Genomic DNA, 21,970 nt, shown 5'->3' on the forward strand with positions numbered 1-21,970 from the left:
TCTGGTTTCTGCTGCCTGAGGTATTCACTAAGCACGTCATCACTCTGGGCCATCTGCCTGATGTATTCATGGATCTTTGTTGTTTCATCCTGGATAGTTGCTCTGACGCTCACTAATCCTCGGCCTCCTTCCTTCCGCTTAGTGTCCAGTCTCAGGATGCTGGATTTGAGGTGAATCCCACCATGCGTCGTAATGAGCCTCCTTGTTTTGATGTCAGTGGCCTCTATCTCCTCTAGCTCTCTTATGCCAGAGGGGTACCTGATGACTGGCAGGGTGTAGGTGTTAATTGCCTGGACTTGGTTCTTTCCATTCAGCTGATTTCTCAGGACTTGCCTTACTCTCTCCACGTACTTGGTGGTTGTAGCTTTCCTTGCGGCCTCTTCATGGCTCCCATTTGCCCATCCCAATGTACTTGTAGCTGTCCTCAACATCTGCTATGTTGCCTTCTGGTAGTACAATCCCCTCAGTTCTGACTACTTTCCCTCTCCTTGTTACCATTCGACCACACTTATCCAGTCCGAATAACATTCCGATGTCCTGGCTGTAGATCATAGTGGTGTGGATCAATGAGTTGATGTCTCATTCACTCCTGGCATACAGCGTGATGTCATCCATGTAGAGGAGGTGGCTGATGGTTGAGGGGGTTCAGCCCTATACAGAACAGCAGCGGGGACAGAGCATCTCCTTGGTAGATACCGCACTTGATGTTGACTTGTGCAATTGGCTTGAAGTTGGCCTCTAGGGTTGTTTTCCACATTCCCATTGAGTTCTTGATGAAGGGTCTTAGAGCCCTGTTGATGTTGTACACTTCCAAGCATTCTAGGATCCATGTGTGAGGCATTGAATCATAGGCTTTCTTGTAGTCAATCCAGGCAGTGCATAGGTTGGTATGCCTGGTCTTGCAGTCTTCTTAAAAAAATATTAGTCTTGTGTTTCATAATGAGGAAATATGTTGTCTAGTGCAGCAGTGTTGTTCCCTGTTGTGTTTTTAATTGGTTTTGAGCAGCAATAGAGCTCTATGGCACAGAAAAATAAGCTTATCCAGGACTGACAGACATTAACAGTGAGTAGAGTCAAGTCATTGTTGGCGTTACTCTCTTTAGGGCGATTATTGAAAATATTGTTAATATAGAAAATTACTGACCTTGTGTTATCTCTTCCATTCTTGAGAATGAAATAGTGCATACTGTATACTTTTTTCTTTCTTTTTCATCATTTACTTAAAATATGTACAAGAGACCTCAAACTTATCAGTCGATTTCCCCTTGACAGAGTGTTGCCTAACGTTCCCCATACACAATAGTTTTCAGTTATTAATGGAGTGTGTGTGCATGCCTTGTATTACTGATTACTGACTCTGTGTGGACCGAAACCTGTTTACACACTCGCAGTATGTGGACTCAGCCATCCTCTTGAGGACTGGATAACGGTCTTCATCATGTAAATCAATTAATTTTAGGGTGACATTTGGTTTAACGTTGGGCTGAAGTTAGGTTTAGGTTGTAGTTAGGGGAGGGATTAAGATTAGAAAGTAGTGGTTATTGTTAAGTTTAGGATAAGTCTCCCAGAAATTAATGTAAGTCAATGTAAAGTTCCCCCAAGGATTAAAAACAAATGTGTGTTTTTGTGCATGTATTGAAAAAGTTTAAAAGCAAATATTGTACAGTCTTAATTGCAGGAAAGATGCATTGTGTGTGGTTGTTACAGACATAGAAAGTTGTTGACCTTTCATGAATGTGACCTTTGACTAAGAGGCATGAACACCACAGAGAAGACACCTTTGAAGGCTACAGCTGGCATGGCACAGTGTGTAATAATCATAGGACCTAACTGTGAGTAATTCAACACATTTTCAATTTTGTATACCCACAACAGCTGGGAGGAATGAGGAGAGACTTTATTAGTCATGATGAACCAACAATTTGCTGTTTATCCTGACAGCAGTACCAGCTCTAATCCAATGCCCGCCTCAACTGAAATAGTGCCACCCACAGCCACTAAAACACACACACAAATGTATGAAAACAGCCTCTCTCTCCTCTCAATCATTAATCACTGACATGTTTGCCTTCCGTTTGCTCTGATTCAGTCTGTTTATTTCAGTGGAATCATTCATCCAAATCAATTCACATGTTGAAGTGTGGCCGCCAAAGGTGCAGACTGAAATATTTTTTGCATCTAATATTTAGGATGGGAGAAGAAGTTTTAGATCAATTAATCAAAGAAATATATATCAGGCCATATGCTTCTCTAGCACAAGTTTATTTGCTTATGTTTGTGCTTATGTGTTTATGACTTAGCCTACCTGTCTGGCAGTGACTACTATACCCCCTGTCTCCTCATAATGGGGTCTCCAAGGATCCACTGGGACCTGTATAGTACGGTCCATACATGTTGCCAACGAGAAATAATATTTGTGTTTAAGAGTTTGAGAATTATGCTCAATTGTACATTAGTATCAGATCATCAATTTAATAAACTTGCTTTTGAGTTAGTACAACATGAATATTGATTCTAATTACTTCAGCAAAGATCCACTGTACACTAACTTAACCTGGTACAAAATGTCAGGCCCAGTGCACACCATGTAAATCTTGGTATGCTGTTTAATCCTCCAGCAAATTTTGAAGCACATCAAAAATATCAACAGAACTGCCTTTAATCAATTCAGAGATTTCTCTGACAATTTCAGACAATTTCTCTGCCTGGCAGATACTAGTGGATAATCAACGTAACTACTGGGATCCTGGCAGAGATCTCTGCAGCTAGGTTGCAGTATAAATGCAAATTACAATACGCATCATATATCTGATGTACAGGTATGTTTATTTTATAGTTACTGAGGGTCTGCAAGTCTCCAGTAATTATGGTACGGTATGTTAAACTTTTGTAGGTTTAACATAAGCAGAAGGTTCAGTAGGATAAGAAAGTCTTATATTGTTTGTTGTACTGTGTTTGTTGTAAAGGGCAATATGATTGCTGAGTGCTCTGATGAGTTTCGCTGAAATGTTAGAATGGGGAAATGCAAAGATGACCCTTACCTGCAGTTAAAGAGAGACATGCACATACAGTATATACACACAAAACTCTCACTAATTGAATCCCTGGTGAGTGTTGTGGATTTTGGTGATCAGTCAACAACTGAGTGCAGATGGAAAACAACCAGAATCTACTCTAACTCTAACTCTCGGGGCAGTCTACTGTACTAAGCATACCCTCCTTCTGGCAATAGCTAACTCATCCTTGAAATGTTGTTATACATGCTACAAGCTGAAGCCTCCTTGTAGCTTTGTTTATAGCATGTACACCCAAATGTTCAGGGACATGAGTGCACTTAAAGTGCCTATATCCTTTCTTTTATCTCCCTGTACACCTTGAAAGATATTTTCTGCCTTACAATTGGGTCAGGATCAGGGAGCGGGGGTCACTGCTAGTCTTTGCTACAGGCAGCAGGAAAGACAGGAACAGACAAAGCTGCCTTCAGGAGGATGCATCAATTGGTCATTCACAGGGGAATGAGTCAGTTCTGGAGAAAAGGATCAAAGCCGTGAGTCAGAAGCCATACATGTGTAGGTGGTCATTTTGAGTGTTCGTTGAGGTCGAACATTCAAGAGGAGAGCATGGCCTGCTGATTGCAGAAAGCTGTTATTCATTTATAAGCTAGAGATGTATCATTTTGGCACTGAAGTCTTTTATTTTTCTTGTACAGTCTTCTGCTCTAAATTCAATGGGACATAGGACTATAGAGCCAGCTATTTTGAAACAGCACTTTATTGCCTTTGGCAAGAAACTTCTGTGATCTGATATCTGCTCCAGATCTGTCCAGAAATTAGCAGCATTAAATGTCTACCTATCAGGTAATCATCTCTAGGATGTCATCAGTTGTCACATCTCCTACATAATATCAAACATACCCCACAATGAAATATTCCAGGACCTTATAAGCTGCCAAACTCATTCTGACACTTCCCTTTCATTAGCATCCCATCTGATGAGCTCATTTCCTCGCCAGCACTATTATCCCACGCCAAGCCTGGAGACAGACACGCATATGCTCCCTAATACACAGGCCCTCACTTTCAACCACTGCTTAGGGAGCTGTTTGATTCATCTATTAATCATTTATGTCAGAGGGGAGATGTTGAAAGTCCAAAAGCTATCGATTGTTTCCATCTTGACAGGAGAAGATTCAGAACTGCTGGGCAATTAAGAGATTTAATTGGTGTCAAAGCAGACAGTGGTTTATGTGTGTGTATGTGTCTGTGCCTGTGGGATGGGCTGGGGAGGTCCACTTAACATCTACACTAAAATGAAATAAGCAACTGAAGAAGCAAGAAGAAGTAAACCAGAAGGGGATGTAAAATGATGTGTAGCAGCAGAGGTTCATCACTTTTATGATTGCCTCATACTCGCATAAAAACATTGTGTATGCATGCACATACACACACTTTCTGTACCCATAAACACCTCAGTATAAACACACTCACTTACATATCCATAATCGCTATATCAGCCTTGTGCTGCCTGCAGAAGCAACAATTGATCTGATGCCAGTAGATACCATTCCTCTCCAGTACTGATGAATCCCCTGTGCATGGAAGAATAGCATCAACATACTGTATAATTCTCTGATTAATTTGTATAACTGTGGAAAAAATTGTACATGCGGCAAAGCTCTCAGTTTAGCAATATATCAACATATCTAATCTCCACCTACAGTTTATGGTTAAGAGCATTTGGCATTGATTAGCAGAATAAGATAACTGATTCAGGAGGCTGGCATGAGTTTCCTTTGCCAGTGTTTTAACATTAGGGTTAGGGTGAGGAGCATGGATATTGGGGGACGAGCCCACAGTAGGAGGGTGGTGATTGAGTATGTACAGTATGTGTATAATAAGTGTGAGAAAGTCAGGCATGCTGCTGTTAGCTTCCCTGGCATCAACTCAACAACAGCTCTGACAAAATCAGCAGCTATAATCCCTGCTAACATCCAATCCCACGGAGCCATGGATTAACGAGTCTAGCTCACTAAGAATATCAGTTGCATTTGAACCAGTCTTTGCGCAGTTATATTTTCATTAAAAATACTGTGATTTTTCACCACATTTGAATCACTGTTAATGCAAAGTTTAAGGTTTTCATGCAACATGCCCTAGGTTGTGACAGACTTCTAAATAAAGACATTGATAGATGACATGATGCATTGTTTTGTTTGGATATTATTTATTTTTCTGAATTTTCTTTTTCCCACAGTTATTCTGGCAGAGTTGTAGGAAATGGTCTGCAAGCACAGAGGCAGAACCCAGAGGTCAAAGTTCGCAACCCAGACCCCTCACTGGCTGAGGTCAAGGAGAGACTGGAGCAGTTCAATCAGGTAGGGTGACCACTGCTCAGCAAAAAGTCATCTCTGTATATACAGATACTTTTGTACCCATTAACACTTATGTGTCTTTGTTTAAACTTTTAGCTCGAATCATTTGTCTGATAATCCATGCATCACACTTAATATCTGAGACCATGCTGAGTGTCAAAGGAGTCACGACTACTTTACATGTCAGAACAAGAAGAAACAGTGTTAATGACTGGCCTCATTGTTTAGTGAACCTATTGTTTTAAACAGACAAAAGGAGTCAGTCATGTTATTAAATGTCAAGAGAGAACACAAATTTCAGAAGCAAATAACGTTGGATATTTCCTGTCTGTAGTTGTGTAAGAAATGGAGATTATCTGAATTTTGGGAGCAGGACTTGACCCGGGCTACACCTCTTTTGTTTTCACAGGATTTAATCTACTCTTAAACCACTTTTTGTTTGGCAAATCGCCAGCTTTGTCTGTTTGCCCCTTTCTGCTCCATTGCTTGATCATCTTCTCCACTGTTTTGGGGGGGGTTTGTGCTGCTGTTCCCTCTCCACCATCTGCGGGGCCTTTCACATTTGTCATGCCGCAGGCCACCTTGTCCTCCTCAGAGGGCTGCGGCTGCCTTGTCAGCTTCCCTCGTTCTTTGGTTTCACGAGGGCTCCTCCAGGCTCTTCCCCGCAACTCTCCTGCTGCTGGCCACTTGCTGCTCCTCTCCTGCCTTTCATTCCATTCCTTCATTTCTTGTTCCCTGGGCACCAGACTGCCTCCTTCTGTTCCATGTTCTTTTCCTTCTTCTCAATTTTGCTGGGCATTAGGCTGCCTTCTAACTCTTCCTCCTTTCCTGATACCGAGATACCATCTTCCCTCTTGCTGTCCTTCACCGGGTGTCCACCTTCCAAAAGATGCCCCCTCCAGGCCCACCAAACAGCCTCGTAGGCTTCCCTAGCACCAAGTCAGCAGAGAGACGCTCCACTTTGGCTCCGCCTACTTCCTCCTTCATCCTCCCGGCAACAACAGTCTTCTTCTCTGTTTAAACCATGGTTAATCACTTCACTGAGTCCGCTCCATCTCTTAGAAAAGTTTGGGGGTCTGCCAATGCCCAAGAGTGACATGGACCTCATTAGCCTCCTCCAAAACCATCAAGCACAATAATGTAATTATCTGAAGCTTGGGAGTGGGACCTGACCCGAGCTACGCCTCTTCCATTTCCACACTATTTAACCCACTCTCAAACCTCTATGCTTCTCCTTCCGCTTTTCGTTACTCACCCATTTCTTCACCCCCCACCCCTTTTTGTTCTCATCTTTTCTCCTCTATTCTTCTATCCCTGCTGGGGGTCTGCCAGTGCCCAAGAGTGACACAGACCTTCTTACCCTTCCGCAAAACCATCAAGCACACAAAAGCAACCAAGTATACACAAGCATTCAGTATCCTGATAGTTCATTCATTTGTGCTTAGTGAAGGCAGGTCCCTGCTGGTGAGCATTTGTTCCTAGTAGAATGCCCTGAAATAGGTCAAAAGTAAGTGATCAACTGAAACATCATGTAACAGCATCTCTAAAGTCTTAATTTTGATTAATTAGTGCTCCTCAAACAATATTACACAAATTCAAAAGAACTGCTGAAATGTCCCTGTTATTTTCTTCAGGTCCAAAGACTTGTTTTGAGAGCAGAGGCAGATATCAAAGGTACTGTAAATGAAAAAGATAGAAGGTGAAAGGGAGACAGTGACAAATTTCAGAGGAAAGCAGAAAAGAAAGCTGCAAGGTGGGAGCAAAAGGTCAGGAATGAGTGACAGATAGGCCGAGATGACACTAGCAGCTTCAAAGTGACGCTGTTTGTCATGTAGATGGGATTTAGGGCTGAAAAGGACCAAAAAGAAAAGGGCCATTTCACACAATCCCTAGAGGCCATTTGAAGAGACAAACAGAGCAGGATTTGATTCCTCTCTGCCTGCCTGCCCTTTTATTGTCCTAAAAATGATGCCCACAGATAGTACATCAGACATACCTCACTTTCTATGTCTACAAACCTCTGTCTTTTTCCTGTTTTCACCTTTTTGGTATCTATTTGATAGCTGATGCTTCCCTGTAATATTACTAAAAAAAAACAAAAAAAAAAACACTTTCTCTGTCTGGTTGTCTTTCACTCTTGCTCTTATCCCACTCTGTCATAATTATTTATTCTTATCTACCAGACAAATCTTCATAGCATCATCATCTCCTTGTTCATTTTCCCTTTCATCTATACATTTTTGCCTGACGTGTTTCTCGCAAATATCTCTTAGCCAGCTTGTCCATCTGTCTGCCACTGACAGCTCAGGATCATTTCTGTCAGACCACAACATCCCATTGTACATAGTGGCTGTCCAGTATCCTGTTGTCATGGTAACTATGCAGAGTTGAGCGGGGGTCCTGTTGACATTTACAAGGTTGAAAAGCATACCTTGAATCTAGACCAGGTGGCAGAGCTTGGCTGAGCTTTGTGTTTGTGCCAGATAAGAGCAAAGGATCACAGAGTGTTAAACTGCATAATGCGGCATGCTTTCTGAGGCACATCCACAATAGTCACAAGTGCTAAAATACATTTTATCACGTGCTCACACATGCATGCATACAGCGAGGTTTTTAACTGAGTAGCTTTTGAAATCAAAATGTCATTTTCTCTTTTTTCTTGTCCTTCTTTGTATTTCCACATTCAGCAAGTTAATTTTTCTTTATACATTATTAAACTGGAATAAAATCATATCATTGGTAAAACCCCTTAATTACAAAGCCATGTGCTGAATAGCATCATACTGCTGACACCTGCCTTGTTGTCTAGTTTCTGAGCAAACAAACAGAATCATCACTTGTCTTCATATATGTCTCTCTTTTAAACCTGACTGAATAGAAGACACCCTCACACATGTTAATGCACTCTGTTAACAGATATAAAATGTTGTCAGTCATACAGTTTAAAATTGCTTGTGCAAACGTGCAAACTACTTTTCTGTGCATAGTTGGGCGAAGCTCAGTTATTGTTGACTTGACCTTAAACAATCATCACTTGAGTCTTGAGGCCAGTGGTGACAGCATGTTGGATTTACAGTAATTTCAAAAGCTGTAAGCAGTGCACAAGCCAAGCTAAATGGCCGAAAGGCCTATAGTGAGTAGCTGTCACTGTGTGGATAAGTGAGAGGTGTAGAAAGCTTGTCTGGCTCTGTCTGTGTTGAACACTTCAGATCTCAGCAGCCATTGAGGTAACAGCAAAGTGCTTTGTGCTGATCAGCAACACCCCTGAGAACTGATAAGTTATGGTTATTCTGTGGAAGCATCCAGTAAAATATCACTGATTAAATCCTTAAATAAATATATTCTTTTAAACATCTGAACTGTTGTTATTAAACAGCAGGGACTCTTCAAATTGTGGCAGCTCCACACTGAGTGACCTTGACACTAACTAAAAGCTAAACAGAAAGCAACACTGTTAAAAAAAAAAACATCTGCTAAGGTGGCTTCCATGGACTACATACAGCATAATCAAACCAATGTGTGCATTACTGTTAAGTATGTCTGTGTTTCTGTAATTTCATCTTTGCAAACACAACTTTGCATTTCAGATGTTCAACATGAGGACTTTTTAGAAAGTTAGAAGTACAATTATGCATCTCTGGGTCTTTTTTCATCCATGGAGCAATTTTGGCTTGTTATCTTCATGAACATATATATACATACTGTATACACAGTACAGACACTCAAATTAAACTGGATGTAAAATGCCTTTTTTTTCAATAACCTCCATTTGCTGGATCAGGGCAGTTGAGATGTGTATGTTTTTACCCACTGGAGAGTACTTACTTAGGAGAGTATTGGAGAGCACTGTTGCACCAAGAGGATTGGGAAACTGCTACTGCATCATACACTCTGACCCCTCATCTACCCATGGCATTGTCCTCTTAAAGCACTCAGAGCCGCATTGATAATGTGTGTGTGTGTGTGTGTGTGTGTATGTATGTAGGTTTGTGCACACAAGCTTGCACATAGACACAGAGTATATGTTTAATGCACACAAATGCATATAACCTGTGATGGACAGGTTGGCAAACTGAAAGATGGAAGAGGAATTATACACACATTTGTAGCAAAATACTGCATCTCCAGTTTGATTAAAGTTTTTAAAACCTGACAATAATGTAGAGACACACACAGGACAAGCCTAATCACTTGATTTCCTATAAAATGGTCTGTTGAGTTAACCAGGTTCTGTTCCTTTCTTCTGTATTTTCTTTGACTTTCCTCTTTCTCCCTCTCTTTCACTCTGCCTATAAATATTGCTAATGTGGACAATACTGTTTCAAAGTGGATTTTTGAGTCCCAGCCATCAATCCAGCTGTTTTTGGGTGGGGATTTTTAAAATGATCTGTCTGTTTTCATGTGAGCTTTTAAGGCCACATCATTTGTCATTTTGTCAATTGCCACTTTGGTAAATGCAAAGTCAGTGGCAATATGCAGTGGAGGGGAAAACACCCAGACTCTCATTCTCTTACTATATTTTGGTCTATTTTTATCTAAGGCACCCATGCAAACATATGGACTCACAAACACAGATGGCATCATTAGAAATGGTTCAAGCTGCAGTGGGCAGAGAGTTGGAAAGAATCCAGTACAAAGAGGCCAGCTTTGACTACTCCTCTGGTTTGGCCAGTGGCCCAGTCAGGTTCCACATGAGAGAGGCCTTTATGTTTAACACACACTCAACACATCCTCTCCACAGGTCCTGTCGATCCAGGAATCTATCAGCTATTGCAGGGACTCAGTTACTCTGTGCGCCTGTTTGTAACGACAGTCTGTAGATGATATTTAGAAAACCATGCAAAAAATCAATTAATAGTTTTATGTTGACTCCTAAAGAATATATGGTTTAGTCACTTGAGTAGCCCAAGGTTGGTTTGCGACTTCACTATGCCTTCACGGTGTATGTTTCATTCAGGCTTTGGCAGTGCCTTAGGCAGTCAGAAAGAGTTGAAAGAGTTAGTGGAGTCAGGAATGAATAAAGAGCTCAGACTGAGCTGGCAGCCTGTCACAGGGAGGGGACAGATTGTTTCCACTTGAAGAAGATGATGAAGCTGGCCTTCACTGGAGCTCTGCTGCTCTTTGCTGCTGCTGTGGCTCAGGGCTCTCTGTTAGGTTGGCAACCAAGCTTTAGAACTTAAGAGCTTTTCACAATGGATACACATGTTTTGTTTTGTTAGTTTTTCCCCTGCATGACAATAATATTATTGAACCAGTATCCTGACAATAAACACTTTCACATCAGCAACAAATTTGCCATGCGTCAAAGTGGTATTAATATTTTTTGGACCAAGGTTTATACCATTTGCCCTGCATGGTGCCAGTGTTTTCAGACTATGCAGATAAGCCTGTGCAGCAATATACCATTTAAAGTATTTGATCATACAGTTGTGCTCATAATGTCATTTATTTGTGTTGCTCTTTTTGTGAAAAGACCTTTAGACTCTTATTTAAGTATAAGATTTTATAATTACACACAAAGCTCATACAAACCCTGTGAACTGACTGGTTTTCCGCATTGGGTCATATTTACTTTCTTCGCAGGTTTCAGTTCCATGAAGACACTGATTCTTGTCATGTGGAGGAAATATGGCCTGTTATTCCAGTTGGAATGAAATGTTCTTGAATATAAGGCTAGATATTGACATCCTGATTATTTTATTTATGTTAGTTCAAATCTTGCACAAGATTACAACAGATACATACCAATATGAGACTGCCTTTTGACTGAAAATGACTTTTTAAACAGTCATGTACAAGATTTGTAAACATGTTCACTAAGCAAAATTGTACAAATGTTAGGACTTTAAAACAGATGGATTCATTCTGCTGAAATTCTTAAGTGTGTACATGGATAGATAAAGTAGGTAGTTGAAGATAAAAGACGCTACATTATTTCTTTTGTTTCATGTCTCACATGCACTGTATTAAAATGATATGCACTGTAACCTGTGCTGATTAATGCAGTAATGTGGGCTGATGCTGACCATATGATGGACATTCATGGTGAATGACCTGGAGTGGTTCTACATCAAGGGGGTCTTTTCAAACCTTTGTTGCTGCTGCCTTATAAGTAATTCTGAAGCTGACTTCTGGACTTCTGAAAGGCTCCTGCTTCCCGGTAACACAGCAGCAGCCTTCACTGTCTGATGATCCTCACATTTCGCACAATAGACTTTTCATCAGCAAGGTAGCTGTTGGAACATGTTCTCTGAAAACTGCTGATGTCACTCAAACTGTCAAACTTTTTTTTTAATAACATCTCTATCAGTTGGCTGACAGAAGCCAAAGTTTACTCACACCTATGAACAGTGTATTACACACACACACACACACACACACACACACACACGAAATCTGCCTCAGTCAGACCATGACAAAAGCAGGGTGTGACAACCCAGCGCCACAGTGTATTGCTGTGATTGACTCATGAGGGTTACATGAGGTCATGGCCAATAAAGTGTCGCAGTGTACCAGTTAGCAACAGAATTGGCTTGTACTGGCTTGCAGTGGAGAGGTGTGTGCCTACCCTGTTGTTTAAAAATGTTCTAAATGTTACTCAGACCTCTTGGGAAATTTATTTATTTTCAAAAGCACAAGCATTTGCTTTTTCTTAGAATTCAGGAATTTTGGTGGAGAGTTAAACAACTGGCTGAGGAAGAGCTGATTAGTTTGTGGAAACTTCACTTTGTAGCAGCTTAAATAATGATTTGTTTTGACTCATAATTTCCTTGCTGCAGAATAACTCTAGGAATATTTCTCTTTGAGTAAATAGTCAGCCTTTTTAATACATTTTCATCTATACTCTTTCTTTAATGCTATAAATTATGTCCCACCTGAATTTTGCAATTGCAACCAAACTTAGATGACTGTTTTGTGTTTTTGAAATAACATACTGTAGGATTGTGCAGCCTTGGCAGAGGTGCATATTTTCTTTCGGCAGGTGTGTCCACTCGTATGGTTTGTTTTCCTTGGTCTAATACTGTATGTCATCTAGAAAGGATAACTACGTGACATCTGTAGGTTCATGGTCAGTGATCTGAGAATTTCACTTCATCATTCACTATATAACATTGATTTCACAATAACAAATTAACAAGACAAACCATCTGTCAGCTTTGAATAAAGGGATTTTTATTGGCTTTATTTTTACCCATGGAAAAGGACAGCAGCAGAAACGTACTGGGGTTCCTGTATTTGATTATTTCATAAACGCATCTGAATTTGTTTCATTTTCCTTGTTATCAATGGCAGTGCATGCCTTTATTGTCTAGATTCTGACAGCTGCTATTCCTGTCCAGTCCAGAACCTCCTTATTCTGCCAAACAGATGCTCTATAGTAAATTGAGAACTGTGTGGAAACTGGCTAGCCATAACAGACACTTTAATTGATTTGATTTGATTTATTCTTTCAAGCATGTAAAGACAGTTGATATGTCAACACACATAATTTTACATATATCCAACAAATGCTAATCCAATCAAACAATGTTGATCCATTCAAACAATGCCTCATATTTGTTCCAGAATTAGCAGCTACGGGTGGTTGAGTAGTGGAGCTCACTACAGTTGATTCTGTTTGTAGCTCATCACTCTTTCTAGAATCCTTTGTCTGTTATTCTATTTCACTCTCTCTTCCTGTCACATTCATACTGAAATATATTTCATTTTTGGCTCCTTTTTCTTGGTCAGGCAGCATGAGATGTAGAGAAAATTGCAGTCATTTCCTCTGAAGCCAGGCATATAAGAAACACGTGTGTACATGATTATTCTCTCAGCTGATATTGTTTTTGCACAAAGGCATTAGGAGCCGGCTTGGTATGTGAGAGAATGGAGAGAATTTTAAAAGTGGAAAGGACATGCAAAGACTTTTAGAGATTTCCATTGACACTTTTCCTTGAATATTCTCCACGTTTTTCTTCGCTTCTTTTCTGCCCACATATGCAGTTTGCTACCGCTGACCTCAATGAGCTGATGCTGTTTCAAATTGTCAGCAAAGAAAAAGAACATGTCTCTATGTGGGCATGCAGAGGTTATGAGTCATGATCCTAGTCCACTAGACTGACAGGAATACCCATATATTACACATGCACAGACATGTGCACATACTTATACAGCTTCTCTACTGTGACAGTTGTATTTGTATCCCATGACTGCATCATTTAACATTTCTACATTTCATACTCACATTTCTAGCAAAAACTTGAACTTGTATATTATATAAAGTAGCCTCCTGGTTAAGCCACACACGCACACACACTTACAGCTTTGTCTTTCTTCCAAACCCAAACTCTTACATAAGGCGACTAGTTACTCCTAGCAGTACAGCCCTTACTGTGACAAAGACAGACAAATAGATGCAGGAATTCAGCTTTTGCTGCTTTCAAACCTGCCCCATCTCTCTCTGACTGAAGAAAGCTTTTTAAAAGAAGAGAATGAGTTGGCAGGGTGAAAGAAGAACTAGAAAATATTGCATGATTTGGGATTTTATTCAAAGCCTTTTGGGAATACTCGATTTGTCTTCGGATGCCAGGGTAATTTCATGGCAAGCCTTTGAGAAGGCTGGCATCTTGTTTTTTTTGCAACTCCTCAGCGCTCTCACCTACAAGCTCAGTCTTCATTTCTGAACACTTTTTTCAAAGTATTATTATGTGCGTTTTGTTTTTTCTCTCATCCCAAAGCTTAGTTATACTAGAATTATCACTTTACAGTTGTATGCCTCCAACAACCAGTCAAATTCACAGAAATGGGACAGACATGAGGTCACAAAACCTTAGACCACCGAAATGTAATCGGTTCATCCTTGAGTCCAAGTGGACACTTGTGCCAAATTTGAAGAAATCCCCTCAAGATGTTCATGTTCACAAGTGTGGTCCAGACAGATGTACAGACCTCCACCCATAGTTATCATTGGCAATGAGATATAAAAAGCCATTGTACTTTATACTACAGTTTCTGACATTGGACATTCTAAAAAAAATATTCAGATGATTTTGTCACAGCCTGGAAACTGGACACCCAAATACAGACAATGGACAAGGAAATCATGGCAAGAAAACAAGGATTTACTAGATACACATCCTGTAAATAGAAATGACGGATATGGGAACCAAAAAATACAACAAGAACAACAAAAAAACTCAGATAAGGCAAAAGAACTACGACTAAGCAATTAAAGAGACAAATCAGTGGCAAACACACTGGCTTTGAACCACACCACAAACACAGATAACAGAACGGACTCAGGAGATAACTCTGCATGGGGAGGAACATACATACAAATAAATACTCACAAGACATAAAGGAAACATCCATGTACATGATAGTACAACAAGTAACAAAGTGAGCAGAGAAACAGGTTACGGGGAAAAAGGGGGAACAGGCACTTAAAAGTCTTTGAAGCATGAAATCTCAGCTGACAACCTACCAGAGAATGAATGTAGCTAACTGGCTTTTATGTACTGGTTGGCTGATTGCAGTAATGAGGAACAGGTGGGTAATCTGAGGCAGGTAAAGCTAGAACACAAGGAAATACAGCAAGTGGCGAGAGTGCCTCAATGTAAAAGCTCAAAACAGGAAGTGCAGTTGAATCGTGACAGCTCTAAAATGTCAGATTTTTGTGTCTGACCCTCAGCACCGAAGAGAAATAGTTGCATTTTAAACCTGCCAATAACATTTAAGCAGGAAGAAATAAATCATAAAAGAGGTTGAGACACCCATTTGTCATCCACTAGTATTCTCAATAGCCCATAATGCGGTGCAGCCACAAACCCATAATATTATATGTAACATACAATTACAGTAGTTTACTCTTCAGATAAGTTTAGTTCAGACCAGCTTTATAAAAAGTAGAGAAATGGCTGTATAACTGTAAATTTTAACAACCATTAAACAGCTTAAATGCTCTCTTTTTTAAATTCAGAGCATGTTCTCGCTAGGCTGTTTGTAAACAGCAAAGCTATATCTAATTCAACAGCACAGTTATTCAGCATTGTTTTACAGTACATGTCAGAAAGAGGAAGGCCAAGTCATGTTAGAACAAAGATATCTGTCCCTGTGTGGTTAAGGAAGAAAATAATAATTATAATCATATGGGGTGGCATGGTTGAGCAGTGGTTAGTGATGCTGCCTCACAGCAAGAAGGTTCCAGGTTTGAGCCCGGGCTTTGCTGTGCAGAGTTTTTATCTTCTCCCTGTGCCTGCTTGGTTCTCTCGGAGTACTTCAGCTTCCTCCCACAGTCCAAAGGCATACAGCTTAGGTTGATTGGTGACTCTAAATTGCCTGTAGGAGTGTGTGTGGTTGTCTATCTCTAAGTGTCAGCCCTGTGATACACTGGCAGCCAGTCCAGGGTGTACCTCGCCTCTCACCCAGTGTCAGCTGGGATTGGCTCCAAACCATACATTACAGTGTGTCAGATCACCAGGTAGGGCCTTTTAAAGGTTGTTGTTAATGATGACATAAATAGGCCATTTTATTTTATTATATTATTATTTTATTTTTATGTTTTATTTGGTGAACATATTGTTCATGTATGAGTCATGAGTTGTTTAATTCCAGAAAGCCTTTTATTCATAGTTATATATATATTTTTTAGTATTTAACATGAACTTGGCAATAATGCATGTGATCTCTCCTCAAACAATTGCTTTTATGCCAAACAAGATAGAAAACTGTGGGGGGAACAGCCAATTTGAGAGTCTGCTTAAGACACTCATTGAAACCCAGAGCTGGTCCTCAGTGCAGCAACAGTCTTTTTCTATCAAACAGCAATGGGGAGAGAGAGAGACTGTTCACAGAATATTATGCATTCATCAGTCTTGAAGAAGTCATATTGGAATATTGTATCTTTCTCTTTCTTTAGCTCCAAGGACAAATTAGAAATTAGCTTCTTCACTATGTTGTTGGAAAACCACAGATAGCTTCCCTGTGTGTTATGCTTGAAATTACCATAGTAGAGCTGCAAATTCAACATAAACTGAAAACTCTGACAATTTTGCAGACCTCACATGATCAAAACAAACCAACAAACTGGACTGGACAGAAGCCAACCAACAATTCTACAATGGCCTGACCGTGGTTTCCACAGCAACTGCGCCTTAATTGATTCCTTCTCTAATTAACATGCTTTAAGGACAGCTGGGCCAAGCACCATTGTGTTAAACATCCCCCTAAACAGCACTGTTATTAGCCTAATACCCAAGTGGTTATCTGGATGGTGTTGCTGCACAGCATTCTGTTGTTCGACAGAGCATTTGCTCGAGAACTCATGGAATGTGCATTGAATTATTTAGTTGCTTTACATAATAAAGAAGCTTTAACATGGTTGCTGTTCAGAACTAAGGAATCAGTTTTCCCTCTTGTGGTCTATCTTACATGATCACATACACTATTTTTCCCGTACAGACTTTAGCTGAAATACCTGAGTCCCCCAACCAAAGCTTTTCTTATTCTTACACAGCATGTCAAAGCCTCAGAACAGATGCAACCAGTACAAAATACACAAAAAGCCTGTCACCAGGTTGTATAATTAGCCAATTCATAGCCATAAAATGCAAAAATGTCACAAGCATGTACAATAATATTGTTCTGATTTAATCTAAGTAATCGTCCTCTACACAACAGTCTATTTGTGAAAAATGATCCTTCCAGTTATTGTCAGTTGCTTTCATTTTTTTACAGTGAGTATAAGTGATATGTTTTACCTGCTTCTGCTAAAGGGCCCACTTGAGTTTCATGAAGCCTGGCCTTGGTATGGTTTGTACATGACTCATTTGACTGTAGCACTTATTTCACCCACTCAGATCTGTGTATGTTGGTGGGGGGGAGGGGGTTCACATTCACACAGGGTTATAAATGGGATATATGACAGATGTAATGAATTACAATGCCTAAAGTACCCACTAGTGTCAGAATCATTTTTAGTTTCCTCATCCACTTTCCTTTGTAAAAGGTAATAATAACTACTCTGCTATTAAGATGGAAACAATACCAGTGTGTACTTAAAAGTCCCTGTAATGACACTAACACTGAGGGGCTGCAGAATTACTGTTGGTAATCAAACATTTATTTGTCAACATCAGCTAGGCTTTGTGTACAGTAGTGATTATTGGCTTCATTATTTTTGCTTGTCAGTGCAAGGCCTTGACTGTGGGAATTTACTCTTCAATCCCCTTTCACAGGACAAAAATCTCAATAGCTGCTGACTGGATGCACGGGTGGAGCCAAGGAGGTGGCCAGGGGTGGCACCGGCCACTCCCAGAATTTGATTGGCCACCTCTCTTGCCACCCCTGCTAGAGTCAAAATATGATGCTTGTCAGTATTAATAAATAAAACATGAAAAACAATGATGAAATGTTTATTCTGGGAGACAACTGGATAAAAGTCAATCACTGTCAGGTGTGTTAAGTTACAGGATGTTAGTCATCTCGCACCACCCCAAGCCCCAACCCCATTCTTCCCCTCCCACCTCTCAACATGATTTGAGTGGTTGTTCCCTCCATGTGAAGGTCAGATGTATACCAAGATTGATCTTTGTCAGCTTTTCATGAATGTTTAATTGTATAGGTGTATGTGTGTGAAGCTGAGCAAACTGTGTGCATCTGAGTTGTTCCACATGTTCTACAAATCTGTTATTTATGCCTGTCTTTTTTACCTACTTACTCCCAAGCAGCATTTGTTTTGTTGTGTCAGGCATGTGTGTGATGGAACAAAGACCACCTTGATGATGATAGACAGCAGGACGGGCCAGCAGGTAGTCCAATTAGTTAGCCCCATGCTGAGAGGGAGGAACATCATAAAGAGAAGTTTACCATGCTCAAGGCTGAGGGACTTTTTATGCAGAACTCCAGTAAAAGTGTGCAGTGATCTACAAGTCCAGGTGTTGATTACAGTTAGATACAACAGTGATGTTTAAGTACAAGCGATATTTTGTGTGTGTCAGTAAATTAATCTGAAAGTAAAGTAAGATGTAAATGGAGGAGTCATGAAAAGTGGCATATGAAAGGTATACTACGTGAAATTTAATGTTTTGATGTTTTGAGTTTAAAACTAAATTTACACATCGGAGTCTAAAATAAATAGCATCTATAAAACATCATTTTGTTAGCAATCAATGCTTCTCTTAAAATGTGGTTGTAATTAAATGCAATACATCATCCTACTACCCAGGGCCCTCAGCCTTGTACACCACTCACACTGCTCTTCTGTTTCCCCAGGATGGTATGTGTCATGTCCTGGACCCTTGCTGACATTTAGAACAATTGATATGTCAGGCCAAGTGATCTGATGTGTCAACTTAAGAAGAGAAACACAGAAGACACTAGGAAGCACATTGTTCCACTGGGACACACTGTACCCCTTACCGGTTTCATACTTGTATAGTGTTGCTGTAGCTATAACTCGTATAACCCTATCTTAAGGTTTTCACAAAAGGATTTCAAGTATATTAGATCAGATTTTGTCAAAGACACACAAACCAGTATTAATGGAGCGGAAAAATTCTCAATGACTTGTTTGTCTAATTAGGAAATGAATGATATTTTCAATGTTCAAATCCATGTAATCATTATTTGCTGATGGTTTAACAGACATAGGTAAAATAGATAGAAATTATATTATTATCCATGAAGCAGTGTGTAATGAATCTCATATTTGTGTGTTTGTGGTTCAGGAGATCCAGGAGAGCTTTCCAAAGCTGGGCCAGATCGAGGCCTGGGATGAGCTGAGCAGTGGAGAGACAGAGGAGGGCAGCACCACAGACTGTGACGATGAAGATGGATGTCAAGCATCAGGAGACAGTCAAGAGAAGATTTGTATGTGACACATGCTCACTTCCATATGCACACATGCTCAAATATACATGCACACAAATCCCCTCGCCTCTATTCCTCTTTGGTTTTGACGGCCGCATTGTTGTTGGCAATAGTAATGAACCTATTCTCATACCAGGTTTCTTCCCTCTGTGTATAAAAAACTGCATTCCTTACATTCCTCATGATGCCCACACACATCTTTGTGATGATATACAATATCACTGTGTCATGTTTAATTGTACTCTACCCTTAATTAGTTGATATAGTGTGATATATGACCAAGGACATATTGTATCTGCTTCTGACAAGATCGATTCCTTTCTCTTTTGTTTACATTTTTTTCTGAGAATTGTCACAGAGTCACTATTTCATTCACCTCTTACATGGCATGAGAAATTCAGTCAAAACACATTTTTACAATCGCCTACTGTGTCTCCTTGAAGCTATAGCACAGGTGGTGGCACTTTCTCAGATCCATAAGACAACAAGCCAGTTTACAGTAGGCACACACACACACACATATTAAACCCACGAAAAGGTGTTAGGGATTGTGATGGTTTTAATGAGAATCATTAGATTTCCTGCAGAGGCTTCATGTCATTCATACCTAATTATTACAACCCCAAATCAGAACAAGTTGGGACAGTACATAAAATCAAAATTTTAACTGAAAATAGTGATTTGTAAATCATCCGTGCCATGTATTACATTGAAAACAATATAACAGCACATTATTTGATGTGATACAATTTTATTTTTTGTTCAAAATTACTGCTCACGTCAATTCTGATGCCTTCAACACATTCCAAAAAAGTTGGGACGACAGAATTTCAGGGCCGGTAATGAGGTAAAACAATGAAATGATGATTCCATTTATAACAGGTGATGTCAACAGGTGACTTCATCATGATTTGGTACAAAAATGGCATCCAGGAAAGGCCTAACTCTTTAGGAGCAAAGATGAGCCGAGGACCGCCAGTTTGCCAACATGTTTGAAATGACCGTGCTCTCCCCTCCCTCAGTCAGCACTGCATCAAGAATAATCATTCTTTTGAAAGTGATATAAGCACATGGGCTCAGGATTACTTTAGCACACTTCACTTAATCCTAATTCTTATTCTAAAAATAAAACTGATGAGGTGTCACAGGCAGCACACAATAATGTGCTGCTGTATTGTTTTCAATGTAATACAGGACAGTGATTTACAAATGACTATTTTTAGTTTAATTTTGATACTGTCCCAACTTTTTCTGATTTGGGGTTGTATGCTGGTAATTTTGTCCTGTACAGTTTCTAAAAAAGTCTGGTGTGTGTGGTGTTACTAGCATGTAGGGAGTAAAAAGGAACACGGAGGAGCATGTGCACCCATCCATGCAAACTATAGCTGTAGGTGCCAGGTTATCTATAAAAGCTGGTAAGTAGGCCATCAGGAGATATTGTACACTGAGACATCCAGACAGGCACAATCATTAGATCTTTTTTTTTTTTTTTTGGCATTTCGAAGCGCGTGACTCCAGACACACCAGATGCTGAATCCACAGTCTCTTCATTACTTAACATATCTAATCAATGTTTCCTCCAGACATGGTGACACTTGCTTGGTAATGAAATCCTCGTTATGTCATCACGTTACATGATGACATAACATTGTACATGAGTACATGAGTAACATGTACTGTGCTTGATAAAGTTTTACTTGAGTACTTGCAGTTATATTTAGTTTAAAAAATAATGTAAGAACAGCAATAGTCAGAGCAAATTAGGTAATTTTTGTTACTACAAAAGACAAAAGTCTCATCATGAGGTATTAGACATGGCAATGTACTACATATGTGCAACATAGCAGGCTCAAGACATACAGTAAGCAAGTATACAAAGCTCACAACAGCTAGTGTGGCTTACTGTGCTATCGGTATATCCTAAATCTACTGCTCTAGTTTTACCAGAGGGTAGCACAAGGCTACCCACACTACAATACAGGTACAGCAATACACCAATCAATAGCCATTACCTTCCCAGTTACATGAAGCTCTAGACAGGTCCTCCCTGCTCTGCTCCTTGTTGCAATCTGGATTAAATATACTGTACCAGTCTTCCTTAGAGTTCTGGTGGCAGAGTGAGTGTCCCAACAGCAGGGGGTAATCAATCAAAACCATTGTCTGGGATTTACTAAACAAAATGAGTGACACTTGTCTTATCTGTAGGACAGTGTGTCTTTACACCAGGCAAGCCTAGCTTTGAACTCAGTTGTTATTTGACAACTTCTGAATCTTTCAGGTATGTTATAGAAATTGACATGATTCAAATTCCAGTCATGTCCTGCACTCAAACATTCCTCTGTCAAGCTTTTTGAAGTGACCACTTTGGACTCTAGAGTTTCCTCTGTTAACATTTTTAAGACATCTTTTAGTAATCTGCAATCACCATCTGACGCCTTCTGACACTGTATTTCTTGGCCTCTTGGTATTTTTCGATGACATCTACCTCATTGATCACCATGTGATATTTGAAAATTGAAGTAATGGAATTTACAGCTTAAACCAAACAGATGTTTTATCTTGCATCTGCTAGTGACTTTACAAAAATTAGTTAAACTGCAATTGATTATCCCAACATCAACTTTGGCAACTCGTAAAGGAATGTTTTATGTGGGGAGGATTGTAATGGCTTACAGCTGTATGAGACATATTTTATCACCCATCAGTCTGCGCATTTGTTTGCGTCAGTGTAGCTGTGGCAAAGCTCCC

At 39.9% G+C, this 21,970-nt stretch overlaps 1 protein-coding gene across 6 annotated transcripts in view; it reads left to right on the forward strand.

The window, feature by feature from the left end:
- Positions 1-21,970, forward strand: part of gpc5c (glypican 5c) — a 96,993-nt gene that overhangs the window by 61,663 nt on the left and 13,360 nt on the right. For all 6 annotated transcript variants that reach the window (XM_020595907.1, XM_020595902.1, XM_020595903.1 and 3 more), the window contains 2 exons: positions 5,254-5,374; positions 19,081-19,222. In XM_020595907.1, the coding sequence (XP_020451563.1) occupies positions 5,254-5,374; positions 19,081-19,222 (263 nt within the window). The remainder of the gene's footprint in view (positions 1-5,253; positions 5,375-19,080; positions 19,223-21,970) is intronic.

The sequence above is a fragment of the Monopterus albus genome, unplaced genomic scaffold (genome assembly GCF_001952655.1).
Source record: "Monopterus albus unplaced genomic scaffold, M_albus_1.0 scaffold28.1, whole genome shotgun sequence".
Taxonomy (NCBI): Eukaryota; Metazoa; Chordata; class Actinopteri; order Synbranchiformes; family Synbranchidae; genus Monopterus; species Monopterus albus.